Source organism: Anomalospiza imberbis, chromosome 8 (genome assembly GCF_031753505.1).
Source record: "Anomalospiza imberbis isolate Cuckoo-Finch-1a 21T00152 chromosome 8, ASM3175350v1, whole genome shotgun sequence".
NCBI classification, from domain to species: Eukaryota; Metazoa; Chordata; class Aves; order Passeriformes; family Viduidae; genus Anomalospiza; species Anomalospiza imberbis.
Genome location: NC_089688.1, coordinates 11,032,025 through 11,048,221, shown reverse-complemented (window position 1 = coordinate 11,048,221; position 16,197 = coordinate 11,032,025). Strand labels below are relative to the sequence as shown.

Below are 16,197 nucleotides of genomic sequence, written 5' to 3'. Positions count from 1 at the left end.
AATTAGGGTAGTGCTGAGAAAATGGAAATGCTGTCTGCAGGTGAGCAGGTGAATCCAATTTACAATGGAGCCAAGACATACCGCCATGAGGTTGCCCAGTCTATTCTGGACTTCAGCCTTACAAACATAGAGGCCTGATGTATAACTCTACTCTCTATCTCCTGCTCCAGAAGAGAGTTATATTTTGCTCATACAGCTGTATAAGTTGATTTGCTCTGCCTTTTTTCAGAGAAAAGTGGATTAAACCCATAATGAATAAATCTAATTTTAAAATTACATTGTTGATCTTCACTGCAGCAACATGTGAGATCCTTTCTGAGGTTTGTCAATCAAATGTGCAAAGACAAAATAATGTATCTTCAGCTAGGCATTCCCATTTGCAGAGTCAGAGCAATGTGATCTTCGTAAAAAGTCGTATTCCAGCAAAAATTGGGTCAGCCAAAAAGCTTTGAGTAGGTCCACAAAGTCCTTATGGCCTCCAATAAAAAATAGTGGGCTTAATGATATATAGACTGACTGACTCCACTGGGCTTTTTGGTAAAGTAGCATTCATTCAAATGGATGGGAATCATTGAAAAATTACAGTTGCTGTGCTACATTAATTTTGGTTTGAAAGGAAATACTGTCTAACCTTAAAAACAAAATATTGCTGAATTAAAGCTACAGAAAACCACATTAAACTCTTAGAATAGTGCTAATTGTCCAAATACAATTTTGAACCTAAATTCTGGACAAAGAAGTTTAAAACAACATACACCATTACCCAGGGAATTGTAGCATAGACTTTTAAATGTGTTTTCTTAGCCTAAATTCTTAAAATGTAGCACTTTCTCATTATTTTTGACTAAACATTTTTATGCACTAGTCCCCTAGCATGCATCTTTCTCTCCTTAGGTGTAACCCATACTCTCATGTATTTATGTCACTGTGGGTATGATAAAATTTGTCTTCTTATCCTGTCAGCAAGTATTTGCAAAACGTTGCCTGTAGTCTCAAAGCTGGTAAAGTCTTAGAGGGTTCTTGACCTCAGCAAGTTTGGGTGAGGCAGTGATTGTATTAAAAATAGGCATTTTTGTGAGATGTGCTTGCAGCTGTCCGCTGTTCTGAGCCTGTAGCCTGGTGCAGGCTCAGCACTACTTAGGCAGTAGCATGAGATACTGTTCAGGACCATGAACCACATTAAAGCATGTGGTTCATGTGCTCTGAACATGTGCTCTCTGGGGAGAGTTGGAGTGCTGCACGTCCAGGTGCTCCTCTGTGAGTGTGGACAGGCTTGGCTCAGTGGTGCCAGCTGTGGTATCACAGAGCTGGTAGGGCTGAAAGGGACCTCTGGCCATCATCCAGTCCCACCCTCCTGCCAAGGCAGGGTCACCTGGAGCAGGTGACACAGGGACATGTCCAGGTGGGTTTGGAATGTCTCCAGAGAGGGAGACTCTGTGATGCCCCCGGGCTGCCTGCTCCAGTGCTCAATGGAAAGAATCTCTTCCTCATGTTGAGGTGAAACTTCCAGCCATTTTACCTGTATCTCCAGCCCAGGTCTTCCCAACATGTTTTCAATCTAAGAGACAAGACTGCTGATGAAAAACACCTGGTCCATAAAACTTTGAACCATTTAAGGAAACTTTTGAGTCCTCCGTGTATTTTTAAGTGAGACATAGTTGTCAGTCATGGTTTTTAAGATTCTTCTGTTTCAGAAGGACCAGTCAGTGGATGAGCTTGAAAGTTGGTCAGAAGTGCTGGAAAATAGTATGTCTGTTTCTAACTGATATGTTGAGGTACTTGGAGGCAGATCTATGCAAAGAACCTCCCAAGGAATGTTCAAAGTTGCATGTGGGGGCCAGGCTTCACTAGAAGTCCTTTGGTACCAGATACACAGTTGGAGTAGTTTTGTTTTTGTTTGTTTGTTTTGTTTTTTTGGATTTTTTGGTTTTAAATTCTACATTGTGCTCCAAATGCACAAGCAATTGGGTTAGCTAGCTGAGAAAAGTCTTCTCCAGTGCATGGAAAAATATGGGAGGTCAAGCCCTTTCTAATAACAATCAAAAACTAGTCACTAGGAATAGCATTGCCTTCAAAATGATTCATGCAAGCCAAAAGCCAGAATCTTCTCTTTCCTTGAAACCAGTGTTTATTAAATTGATAATTTCCTTAAATTAGAGAAATATGGAAAGGAATGACATTTATTTTCCTTCTGATTGCTTTCATCTCTGCCAGCCGGTATATGGGAACTCCCGGGGAGGGACAGCAGAACTTGTCCATGTTCATTTCAGAGCAGAGCCGGTGGAAAGCCACAAAATACTTTTAAGCAACTCTGTCCCCACTTTTCTCACACTGAAGTCTGGTTACCAAAGTGGCCAGTTACCCAGTGGATTTTACTGTCCTCAGAAAAATATTAGCACATCAGCAAAAGAAATGTGCCCCACAAATATAAAAACATACACCTGTGGTTGGGTAATGCTCTGGGAAGTGGCTTAATGCTCATCAGGGCCCTCTGTGACCTGAAGGTTGATTTATGCCCTGAGGACCTTTTACTCTGTAGCCTGAAAATATTCCCAAAATTTCCTAGGTATCTGGCTTGGCTGTGGTGTGCATTTTGCATCATATATGTAGTGGTAGAGTCTAGAATCAATGTGGATCCATGTTAAAACTGAAACTGAGTTTTTGAATACAAAGATTTACACAGGTAATGTTTTGTTATGGACATTTAATTATATTATAGATCTCAGTTTTTCTAATTGCACCAGCAAGTTGGAACTTCGATCTGAAATTTCCTAAGACAGCTCTTTTTAATCCCATGCAGTTTGAGAATCCCAGTTTAGTCCAGCAGGTTGTTTTGGGGTTTTTTTTCCATTTCTTGTCTTTTTGTCATACTGACTTGACAAATTCTAGGAACGTTTAGCTTCAGCCTTGAATCCTGAACCTGTTGGCAAAGGAGATTTATGAAAGGAAGGGTCCACTTTTCCGTGAGCATATTCATAGTAACTGTGGCATAGAAAGAAATCTGGAAGTTGTAAAGATTTTTATATTGTCATCTCCTTTTGGCAAGAAACATAACAGGTGTCACTAATGATAAAATGGGAATAGATAAGTGTATTCTGTAAACTTAAGCTTTGTTAAGTTTTTATAATAAAAAGCATCAAGCCAGGCAGCTTTTTATTCCTCATGCAGGGAAACTGTTTCATGAGAAGCATTCACAGAAAAGTCAGTGCATTTGAGTCACGTACCATGACTTTAAAACCCAACTTGGTTTGTTGATAACAGTGTTTCTGGTTGTGTGGGGCTTGTTTAAGGCAGAGGTACAGAAAGGCACTTTTTAAGGGACTCACCCAAGTTTTTAATTTGCATTTCTGTGGTATTCAGTTGAAATCTGAACTTGTATTTTCATTATATGTTACAGTCTACTACCTGTGAATATTGCTGCCTGGATCAGGATAGAGGGGAAGCAGAGGAAATGAGTGTTTTTACTGACACTTAAATTTAAAACGTAAGCTCTTGATGAAATAGCGCAACAAGCACCTTTGCAGAGGAGTTGAAAAATCAAAATGCCTTGATAAAGTGTGCATGGAGATACTGTGCTGTAACGAAACCTGATTACTTGTTAGTGACAGGAGAAGCCACTGGAGGTGTTTTCAGCTCATGGAGAGAGCAGGAAGCATCAGTTTCACCATCTGAGAAAAGTGTAAATGTATAAACTTTGTGTTTCAATATTCTTTTTGGGTCGGGCTGCCCAGGAGCTAATCGCTGAAGGATGATAGCCCTTCCTTTGACTCTGGGTCTGTCACTTACAATTTGTTTGTACATCAAAAACGTGTAATCAGAATGACTGCTCTGGTAGTCTGAGTTCAGAATAAATGTCAGCATCAAGGACTATCTGTATGCATCAGTGCAAGCCAGGACTTGGTGCAGACCTTGATGTAGAAGAAGTAGCTAATAATTAAAGACAATAAGAAGTTACCCAACAGAGAAACTGCAGCCTAGCAGCATTAGCAAAATCATTGCCAAAAGTGACTGTATGTATCACAGATATAAAGAATTGGTTTCTTTCTGTTGGCAGTAGAGGCATGGGGCAAAGTTTTAGCTGTTACAGTAAAAATGTTTGTAAAGTAAAAAAGGCATTGAAATAGTTACAAAATATATTAAGCAAATTCAGTCTTCAATAATCAGATGAGGATTGTTCTGTGCATGCACTCGCTTGACAGTCCATGGGGTTTGGCATGCCCTCTAGCAAGGGACTGGGCTGGAGCCCAGAAGTTCACTTATAGGAAAATAAAGCTCTTGTAAAATTTTGTAAAGGTCCCTGCTGTTCCAGATTTTATTGCTGCTTTTACTATTGTTTCTTTTAGACTTCCCTAGTTCATTCCTGCCCTTGTCAATGCTGCGATGTAGTTCGTGACTGTCTCGAAGCCAGCAGAGAAGAGCTGTCTAGAACAGGCAGCAGTGCCCAGCTCATATCATTAGTGGTCTGTCGGCCCCTTTCCAAGCCTTGTCAATACAATTCTGCCCTTCTGCTGACAACATTTATGCTTTAAGACAACAGCATAATGAGTAGCTACTGTGCAGTAATGACTGAAAGTCCCCAAAGGAAAAGTTCTGTTTTATTAAACAGGGATGTTCACAGTTGGGGTAGTGGAAGTTCTTATCAGGTTTTTTTGGTGGGTGTTTTTTTTTTTTGTTTTGTTTTTTTGTTTTTTTTTGTTTGTTTGTTTTGTTTTTTATTATGGCAAGTGTAATATATGATGGCAAGTGTAATATAGATTTTTTATGAAACTTAGAAGCAGTCTGCCTTGTAAGAGCACTTAAGAAAATGTATTTGCAGAATGTCTTAAGGAATTAGAGATTCAAGTGAAGGTGTGTCTTAACAGTATTTTAGTTCTTATGTGTATATACATTAGAATGAGATAATAAAGTATTAAAAAAAACCCAATAGCATAAGAGCTTCTGTTCTACATTTGATTTCATAGATCACCTAAAATATAGTAATCTTAACCTAAAATACAGTGATTAAGCCAAAATGCTCTGTTAATTCAAGACAAAACTTTAAATAAATCAATAAACAAATAAACTTGCAGTTGCAGTGAGATTTCACTTCCTGGACTGAAAATTTGAACTGTGGGCTCATAGCTCCCTTGAGTGTTTGGAAAGAGAATAGCAGCTCTTAGTAACAGAGCACTTTGCTGTGAGGGGTTCATGTCGTTACCATTTTTCTGGCAACTTTTCAACCACCAGCAGCAAAAGTTTTCATTGATTGCCTCGTGCTGTAAGGCAGTAATTATACTGCTCTGTCTCTCTTTCATGAGCTGCAGGAATTGGAGAAAATAAGGGAAGCTAGAGATATTAGCTATGGATAAAACGTAATTCAGGCTGAGCTATTTCCTATTTTACTGCATGGGGTCAAGCAGGCTAATTTTTACACATCTGCACTAAATATAGAAAATAGGTTTTCCAGTGCAACGGTGGAGAATCCAAAGTAAAAATTCAATCCAGATGCTGTAAAGTCATCCAATGCCTAGAAAATGAAAAGGTATTGCCTGCAACTTTTCTCTGAAAATCAGACTCCTCTCGCCACCACCCCAGGTACAGGTTCACTGGTGTTGATCAAGAACAATTAAACATTGTGCAGTTGCCCCAAATTGGTCCTGCTACATTTGGCCAAGGTTCTGTTCATTGTTGCAGTCCAAGGATGCTGAGGGGAAAGAAGCTATTTGTAAGAAATATTGGTACTTACTTCACCTGAGCGTGTTTTCTCTCTGAAGGTGGCTTAGGCAGAGGAAATGGATGGAGGTGTTTGTGAACTGTGTGAATCTGCACTGTGGTGTCAGAAAGTGATCCCTTATGTCTGACCTCATCTATTTATAATTGACAGGAAGACTTGTGTTCATTTTGGTGATGCAGAATCAAGCACAGCTGGAGGAAGAGAAATGGGGAAATTTGAGCTTAAGTAGTAATGGAATGCAGGAGTTTGTGCATATATAAATCTTTGTCATAAATCAGCAGTTAATCGGTTTTCATTCATTTTCATGACTTGGGATTGTGAAAATCTCATACTCTACATTTATTAAGGAATCAGCACAGTGATCTTGATGTGTATCTTAATGTAGGAAATGTTTTGTGAGGCTGATATCCTTTTAACTAAGATAATTAATTTAAACTTATTTGTCATTGCCTTTAAGGATCTTTTCATCTTATTAAGTATGCTGAACAATTTCTGCAGATAAGTGTCCTGTGATTTATTTTTATGTTTTTATGAAACAAATATATTTGGTTGTCAGTACTTTGTTCTCCAAATTACTACTATAATGTTTACCTTCTGTGTTAGCTCAGCACTGTTAGAGTAAATACACGTGAAAGCTAATTAAAGTGTAACAAGGATTTAGAGCACTTGTATGTCACTACATTATTAATTGAGGATTTTATGATTTTGATACAAGTAGTGTGTCAGTTTTAGCACAGAACAGTGAGACACATGTCACTGGTCTTCTCTAGCTTCTCATTATAGCAATGTTTACATACACATAATGCATAAACATATTCGAGAAGGCACATAAGATCATACACAGAGTAAATAAATTCTATTAAGTATTCATTAATATAATTTGTGCTGCAATACAATTATTTCCTTGTCTTACATTTCAGCTATATACTCCTACAGAGCAAAATTACAGCCAGGTATTCTCTAACAATTAGGCCACATTTTAAAGAAGTATTCAGTCACACAAGTAAGGAGAAGTGGCAGAATCAGGATCTGAAGAATTTTCAGAAACCCCTGCAATCTCTCACTAGAAGGTTTCCATGCATATTAATTTCTACAATGGATAGTTTAAGTTCTGCTAACACTGGTATTTAGAACAGTGGAGCATCAAAATTTTGTCTTTTTGATAAAGTAATAAAAAACCCCAAAACAAACAACAAATTGTAAGAATGCAAGAGGAAGGAAGATTCTAGCCACTGTGGCACTTAAAGAGGAATTTTCTGAAACTTATGTAGAGGTACAGGCTCTGGAAGGAAACTGTAGGCATAGGTTTGACCTCTATCTGAACTCACAAGTGAAGCTTCAGTGGAGTTGCTGTCATGTTCTCTGGTAGATCCTGAGCTGCACAGATTTCCCAGTCTTGAATTGAGACGCAAATGAAAACCTTGGCAGCTCTCACAAATCAAAATTTATTTCTTTTTGATAAATTTAGGGTCTGTCTTTGATCTGCACATTTTTTATATTTATGTTCAATATGCCTGAAATAGGAAACAAACTTTGTTTTTGTCAGATCCATCTTTCTGCTTCAACATGTCTGTATTATTTTCCTATACTAGAAAATCTTTCTCGTTTTGCTGACTAGCAGAATATTTACTACAATATCTAATTATATATTTGTATCTTATATAATTATATGTTATATAATACTATATTTAATAGAATATCTGATATAATACTTATTTCTAATTAATTTCTAAATTTTCAGTCTAAAATTCAGGGTTATTTTCAATATGAGTGTGGGAATCTGTGGAGGAAAATCACAAGAGAGGCAATTAAGTTAAAGCAGAGCAGTTCAACAGGTCTGGAGTATATTCCAGTTAAGGAGTGTTTCTGCTTACCATCACTTCGTACAGACCTGTTTTCCCTGGAGGTACTGTGTTCTGTAATGCACACGTATTTCACTGAGGCTGCTGGTACTGAAATTTATTCTGTTGTTCTCCAACAACTGTGCTACGTGTAAATGTACACAACAGGTGACATTTAGCAATTATCCAGCTCCATAAGTTTGACTACAACCTCTGTAAGAAAATTCTGGTATGAATCCCTACAGTGAGTGATCTTTCCCCAGTCCACTCTAACCTAGGCTCCAGAGGGGAAGCTTTGTGAAAAAAAGGAAAAAAATTAATTTTTACTTTAATAGAGTTTCTTATTTTCTTGGGTTCATACCGCATCTGTTACAATTTCTGTAGTGATCAGGTTAAAAATGACACATCTAAAAGTAAATAACGTCACACTGCTGAGCTGTGTAAATGGCTTGCTAGTCAATTAGGAGAATGCCACTTGTTCTCTTTGTCACTGTGGCAGTGACTCTCAGACCCATCAGGAGTTACAGCCAGGCAGCAACTCTGCAGCCTCAACAAGCTGGTGGCGGAATTTGACGGAAATTTTTGTATAAGACTAGGAGAAGTTCTGTGACTTCTGCTTGTGCAAGAGGCAGCATGCCCTGCGTGGTGCCTGGGAGCCTGGCTCACCCTGGTGCCAGCCCGGGTGGGCACTGAAGGCAGCTCAGGGTCCCTGTGCCACCGCTGCCGTGTCCCCAGCGGGCGCGGGCTGGCTCTGCCTGACCACCTGCTCCGCTGGCGATTGAATCCACAGTGGTGTTTCTAGCTCTGCTGGTCCATACTACCCTTCTGTCAAGTGTTTTTCCTAAATTACAGACTTTTTGGTTTATGAGGACAAGTTTATTTCCTAATTGTGTACAGACTAGAAGGGAATTAAGTGGGCAAGTCCTTTAATTTAAAATAAGAAAGTGTATTACTGGCCTTGTTCTCTGATGAATCGAACATTAGGTATATTAATACTAGTAATGGAACATAATGGCTACTTGTCAGAAGTAAAGATAATTATTTCAGGAACACAAAACTAACCTTGACAGATAATTGCCTGTTGAAATCTGATGCTATGCAACAAATGGAGGATTATTAACAACATACTCCCGTATTCATCTGTTATATCATTAAATCCTGTATGTTACATTGGCTGGGCTGTCATTGCATTAAAAGCATCTCCCTCTTCTTGGAGATGCATGTCAATTCTGGATTAAAGATTTTGATTGCCTGGGGCTGTTCTGTTCTAAATAACTTGTTTTGCTGTCTTCCAAAATGCTGAGCAGCTCTGAGTAAGTTTTGTCAGATGTGGGTTATATAGGTGTATACTACTTGCTGAACGAAAAACAACTATCATTTCCATTTTACTGATATTTTTTTCCTTTTTTCTTTTTTAAAAAAGCAAACTGGTCCTATTGTTTTTAAATGCATATTCATCCAGCAGGCACCTTGAGATCTGTGAAGATTTTAGTTTACTGGACAAAAGTGTACTAACATGAACTAGTTACAAGAAGTTTGAAGTTAACAGACACTCAGGCTCGAGAGACAGTTTTCAGTTGCATCCGTAATGAAACCCAAAATAACTTTAGTGAGTAATGTTATATTTCAGCCATTTGAATTTTTAAAATCAAGATTAAACTTTTTGTTCAAATGTATAGTGTAACCTAAACCAAGCAGTGGTCATTCAAACTTTGAAGTTTGACTATGAACTCCATAAGAAATCTGCTAGTTCAAAACTATTTGTTTGAAGTCTATAGTTGTACCTTGAAAGATGGTTACAGACATTGTCTGGGAGAATGCCTTACAGTCAAGTCTTCTTCTAAATCTAATAAAAATTTCCTGCTCCTTCATTTTGTGACTAAAATGTTAAGTTGTATTTTCAAGATGATAGTGGCAAGCACAAAACATCTAAAGTTTTGTAGAGCAAATTGTGTTCAGAAAAAATCAATTTGTATCAAAAAAGGCATTATTTACCTAATCATTCATGACTGGAAAAAAGCCACATGAAAAATTGCCTTATTTCAAAAGGCAATCATGAAGGCTTCAAAGTACATATAATCTCATTTCTCTACTCTCATTTTACCTGCTTTCTCTCCCTGAACTGGAAAACTGCTGTCATAACTGTATCTATTTCCTGTAGGAGCTATTAGTTAGTAGCATTACATCCGCTTAAACGTGATCGCTTTTCTCTTCTGTGTGTTACTGATATGCTATTATTATCCCATAATATTGCTCATCCATCAGAGCTTGCCATGTTTCCTGTGCTGATTGTAGTATGGAGAGCTGAAGTGTCCTCTAAAAAAATGTTCAGAGATGCCAGAATATTTTAATGGTTCCGTGGTGTTAGAGAGCACAACCTTCTTGTGATGCATTTGAAGCTTGTAAAGCAAAATTTTTCTCTGCTTTCAATTTCTAAGCAAAAGCACTTTAACCATCAGTTTTGAATGTAATCATCTCAATTCCTCTTTATTTAAATGGCAGATTCATTAAAAACTCCATCTGGCTTCCATAGGAAGCTTGCATAAGTTGTTGGAAATGAATTTTTTTTTTTCAGGACACAAGGAACTGTGGCCAGGATTAGAACCTCTTCCTCCTGCAGCATACTTGCCAGATGGCAAGTTTATTGAATCTGGTTTTAACTCACTAGGGCTTAAAGGAATGACCACACCTCTGAGAAGTGGGTGCTGCATTTCTGCTTCAAAGCTCTCCTTTGAAATTACCCCCCTAAGATTTATATGCACAGAGTGGTTATGACCTGGGCAGTCTGTTGCATATCTCTCATCTCTGTCAGTGCTGAGTCAGAGTGACACAAACCACTTTACAAAATCCCAGTAATTTCACAACACTGGGTAAATCTTGCTACATGGCTTAATCAAATTTTTATATATATATAATTATTTATTTTGCAGTGTTGTAAAGTCTCTTCACTTCAAATACTTGTTTTCTAAGTAAAATGTGGAAATTTGACACATTCACTGGTGTCACTTAAAACTATCCTTGGATATTGTTCTCAATATGGAAGTCTGCTCTGTACTAAAAACGAATACTTTCAATGGACAGAATTTAGTTTTAATCAGTTTTAGGTTTGAATTGAGTAGAAAAGGAGCACTTGTGTATTTAAATCTCGTACAGCAGCTTTTTCTAATTTCTTGAAGTGACTTTGAAACTTGTGAAATACATTTCCTGCTAATTAGTGTGTAAATGCTAAATTATTTTGTTAAGGAATCCCCCTCTCATCAAAATACAAAGCATTGTTTTGCATTTCTGTTATTTACAGAGAAATCAGATGTTTAATATTGCAGGATGTTTACCCTTTCTTTCTGACAGTGGAGAAGACTCCTCCTGTGAATTGATGCCAAAGAACTTCAGAGTCTGCAGCATCAATATTAGCCTTTTCTTTCAAATGCAGAGCAGCGGTGATGCTGACTCTGCTGAGATGTAGTTGTGTGCCAGGTTTCAGGCATTTAAGTGGCCATGTCTGTCATAATTATTTATGTGCTTGGTTGAACACAACTGTACCTGTGTGCAGTGTGAGCCCTCATTTGTAGAGCAAAGCATATAAAGATTAGCTCACTTGTTTAAGATAAGGAAGCAAATAATTGCAACTCAAAATACTCCATTTTTCTCCCTTCCCACTTCCCATGTTACTCATTGATATTGTTTATGTGTACTCCGTATATGCTCCTTCTGCTGGAGGTGATTTCCTATCTCTGCAGTGGTGCTGGTTCCTGTACTGTATGACGTGAGCACACAGGACTGTTCACCCCACTCTTGGAAATAAGTAAATAACAGCTACTGTTGTGTAAGCCTCATTTGTATGCATTTATGAGTTGAAAGTAATTTTTTAGTCTTGAGTAGTGAATTTTCAGTGTTGAATTTTTTGTGAAGAAATTTTCATTGTTTTAAAATCAAGTCTTTACACAAATACCTCAAGGGAGTCTTATTTACTTGAATCTTATTTACTTATTTACTTTACTTGGGACTGCGCTTTGTATTTGGATATCACTTTATTCCTCTTGTTACTGAACCCATTTGTTAGGAATTCTAGCAGCACATATGCTCCAGGTTTTCTTGCACTTCAAAAAAGACAGAGGGTATGAAAAAAAAATTTGTAATTTAATACAAATATTCAGGAATCTTACTTACCAAGAGGAGAGGGTGATAGCCCCAGAATCAAAAGTAATAACTTTTTTCTGGACAGAGAATGTCAAGAATTCATGCTTTTCTAAAACTCTCAAAAAGACTCTGGTTGGGTTCTCTTTGAATTAATTCCTTTGGAACAAATTCACCTAACATATTACTTTACCACTTTATTCATATATTGCAAAATATATGTAGAAAAAAAAAATGGGCCTCTGAAAACCTGATGGATGTAATTGCATCCAGGGATACAGATGATGTCTGAATCATTGCAAGGTACAATGGTTTCTGTGGTATTTCTAAATGAAATTAGAGGTCTCTTGTTTACAGTTTGTTTGTGGTGCACTCCATTCAGTAGAACAGTGTATGGATCCAATACTAATGCAGAATAAATATATGCTATAGCCTGATGCTTTTTTGAAGATGTTTTTATATCCCTAATTTTACTTCTGCATTGCCATAATTTCCAGGTGTATCTGGTTTGATTTAAGTTGACAGAGCTTTGTATTAGTAACATATGGATGTTGTTATTTTTTACATTTGTTCAGTAGATGTGTAACCTTTTTATGTGCCCGACTTCTTATCAGTTGGATTAAATTATGCATAATTCTGCAGTATTCAGGTTGGATGAGAACAAGTAGTGATTGTCAGTGCATGTAAAGTCCAGGAGTGACAGTTCCAATATTTCAGTCTGTGTGAGCCTAGTTTTGTCCCCTCCTTGCAAATCCAGCATTCCCTTGTATTCACATTTGCAAGAAGTGAAATTGGAAGGGAAGCGCTGCAAACAGGTAGAGAGGCCATTGCACAGTGACCTGGGGAGGTTGGATCAGCTGAAGAGACCAGCACCAAGGGGCAGTTGAGCCCTACTAAATGTAAATGCCTTCATTGCCAGGGTGGCAAATGATCGGGTCAGTCACAGTCATTGTACTAAAAAAGAAATGTACGTTCCCCTTCTCGCTCACTTCTCAGCTTTCCCATCTGTCATATTTAAAATACTTAAAACGCTTCAAGTATTTTTTAAACATCTACCATTTTCTGTACAAAAGTACCATGCTGGCCTGTTTAGAAAGGGGGGACCCAAAAAGGCTCTACAAGAGAGGTGTTATGTAACCTGAGGAAAAGTATGCAAGCCATTGATGAATTTTTGTGTTTTCTTTCAACAGAGAGCATATTTAAAGGCTTTTAAAGTGTCTGATTTCATCTAAGGTTTTTTTTTTTCCTTCTTTGAATATCATCTGTGTGGTGATGGAATTACAACTGAGAGCACCAGATAGGAACTTAAGTAAAATTTGGCAAGCAGAGCTTCCTTAAGTGTTCATCTTAAATCAGGGGGCCTTGCCTACAGCAAAGCAGTTTTACTTTCAAAAAGCAGTTAATATTGTAACTGAACATAAACAATAGGGCATATTTTTGGTGGCCATGTCCTTGGCCTCAGTGAAGTAAAACTGTATTTATTTACACCACATGAGGATCTGCCTTTTTCCATATATTTTTTTTAATGCTTCTTTACTTCTTAGAGAATGAAACCTTTGTTTCTTTGGAAACACATCTATTAAGAAAACACCAGTGCAAAAATCATTTAACTGGGCCTACCTCTTCTCTCGTGTGCCTTCCTTTGCAGTGGCCTTGGGCCTCTACTTCCCCAGGAAGGAGTACTTGGAGAACGTCTACATTGACGAGCCAGCGGGAATGCCGCTCCTGCGCATCCATGCCTTGAGGGATTCACATGAGGAAGTGGCCCACTTCCATCTGTGCCAGAATCTCATAGTTCCTCGAGCAAGACCACAAGAAAATAATTGGTTCCAAATCAGAGAAAAAACAGGACTTCTCTACCTCAGCAAAAGTCTGGATAGAGAGGACTTTAATATGCTGTGTAAGTATGAGAAGACCAGCTTTTCTTCTTGAGGTATCGGTTCTTAAAAAAAATATGTTCAGACAATGAGATTTCTCCATTGGAAGATGAGCATCAAATTTGAAAAAAAACACATCTGCCCTCTTAAAATGAGGGCAGTGTGAAACCCAGTGAAATCCACAGCAGTATGCCAAAGCAGATGCTGACCTGGGACAGATCCTGTTGCTCACACTGGGAACTCCAGTAGGGTGAGACAGTTGCATTACTGGAAATATTTTTTCTGCATTTTATAGCTGTATAGGTCACAACTTTACACCGAAATTTGCAGTTTTTTCATCTGCTGATGAAAGTTAGACCAGTTCTATTATGTTAGGGATTCCCAGACAAATGCTATGATAGTGGTTCAAATTCCTACATCCTTGAATTCTGGTGACATGGATTCACAAATTACATTTGCATGTAACACCAAAGAGCTCTTAGAAGAAATGGTTAATTGTACCTCTCTAGAGATTTGGTTTTGTTAGAGAAGCTTACTGTTGAACTACAGAAATTCATTATCTCAGGGTTTTTTTCTCTTCTTTTATATTTTAGCAGTAAATTGGTTTTGGTGATTGTGATCTATGAGGAAATTAGTTATCATTAGATAGTGGAGGAGGAGATGGATGAGGAGTTAATGGCATACCACTGTGATCAGTTGCAGAAATTTTACTGTTGAAGGGAGTCTGTAGTAACTGTCTTCAGTTTGTAAGATCCATTTATCAACACTGCCTTCAGACTTAGGTGCCTTGATGTTGAAATTTTCAACTTCAGACACTTAATGCTTTATTTTTGAAGTGCTGCGTGTTTGATATTTCATCCATTTTTGGTACTCGGCATTCATGTATATCAAATATTTGTGCTCAACAGAGGAGGAATAGCTACTTAACACCAGAGAGCCTTGTTTTTTTCATACAGATCAAAGTGACCTAGAACTTTTTTTCAAGTAAGTTAGATCTATTACAGAGATAGTACTGTGCTGTCTGTAGTCAAGCCAAGCGAATCAAAACAAGGCTTGAAGGTGTATTAGTAGATGCCACAGGTTGATTTTAACTTCGGTTTTATCTTTTGTCCACCTCTTCATATTTCAAAATGATGATGCAATCTGTTCTCTGAACCCAGACTATTTGGTCCATACTGTAGGAATGCTGTGACTGAAATGTTAGTCCTGGTATGGATTTGTCCTGAGTATCTGTTGCCATCTCATGCATTATTTTTCTTGTTTTCCACCCTGCTCTAGTCTCTTCAAAAAGCAGTCCTATCAAAGAGCTGGTTACTGCCAGTGACTTGTTTTTATTTCAGTGTCTTACAGACACAGAATACCAATACTGGTTTTGAGATTCTATGATGTAAAATTGGTGCTAAGCCATATAGTTTTAGGCTTATTTGGATTGTTAAGGTTTAAGGTCTTCCCATGAGCATCTGGCATATTGAAGAGTTGCTTTGCTACATAATATGATTAAACAATCACTTGTGGAATAATGGACTAGGGTAGAATATAAGGAAATGTTGGCTTGTCTTCTGTAAAATATTTCTTATGGTGATTTCTTCCTCCTGAAGCTGTAGGAAATTGGATGCCATTATCCAAGGTGATGCTGTATGTATGTGTATCCCACCCTTTCCAAGAGAAGGATTGTGACTCCGCTACACGCACCACGGTTTTCCTCTCTTTGATCAATGCCACTGCACCAGCTTGCAGTTCCCTGACAGCAAGGCAGCTTTGCTTCACAGAAATGGATCTCTCCTTTCACATCAAGGAGAATAAACCACCTGGTACATTTCATCAGCTCCAGTTACCCTCAGTTCATCATCTGTGTCAGAATCTCAGCATTTCCTACAAATTGCTTGCAGGTAAAACTCGATCTGAGCCGCTCACGTACTAGCAATAGATTCAAACAGCTGCACTGTTAAAAGATCTCTTTTGTCGTGGATCCTCTAGATTTGATTCTGTAGAGGAAGCTCCTTTACAAACCTAAACTAAGCCTGAAAATTTTGCCTTTGAGATATATAGAGAAAATGGGAAGGAGAACAATATCCTTCCCTAAAGAAAAGATCAGTTTTAGAATTCTATATCTGCTAAAAGTAGACTGAGAATATCCTGAGCTTTAAATTGTGCTGCTTCTAAACTGTAGAATCTTCCCATACATTCTGTGCTTTCTCCCTACTCTAATATAACCACACAAGTTCCTTCTGTTTCACTTCTGAATCTGTCTTTTATTGTGGAGTCATGATGTCCAAATGGATTTACTGAACTGCAGAAAAGTATTAAAGCCATCAGAGCCCTCTACTGGGAAGTGATTGTGGCTGTGTATGTTGTGGCTGTTTTGCAGCTGAAGGAGTTCCCTTTCGGTACAACGAGAACACCACCAGTGTGCGGGTGACACAACGCCTGGATCGGGAGGAGAGGGAGAGATATGAGCTCATTGCCAAGTGCACTGTCAGAGAGGGACTCAGGGAAATGCAGGTTGAGGTGCCTTTCCTGGTGAACGTGTTAGATGAAGATGACTCTCCTCCCTTCCTTCCCAATGGCACTGATACTGCAGATGCTGTCGTGGAGTTCAACAGGAAAGAGGTAATATTGGTAATGTTCCTCT

The 16,197-nt window shown here is 38.2% G+C and overlaps 1 protein-coding gene across 2 annotated transcripts in view; it reads left to right on the top strand.

Annotated features, from left to right (window-relative positions):
- The window catches only part of RET (ret proto-oncogene), a 74,636-nt gene that overhangs the window by 27,514 nt on the left and 30,925 nt on the right, over positions 1-16,197 (top strand). For both annotated transcript variants that reach the window (XM_068197324.1, XM_068197325.1), the window contains exons 2-4: positions 13,337-13,588; positions 15,164-15,454; positions 15,934-16,175. In XM_068197324.1, coding sequence (XP_068053425.1) covers positions 13,337-13,588; positions 15,164-15,454; positions 15,934-16,175 — 785 coding nt within the window. The remainder of the gene's footprint in view (positions 1-13,336; positions 13,589-15,163; positions 15,455-15,933; positions 16,176-16,197) is intronic.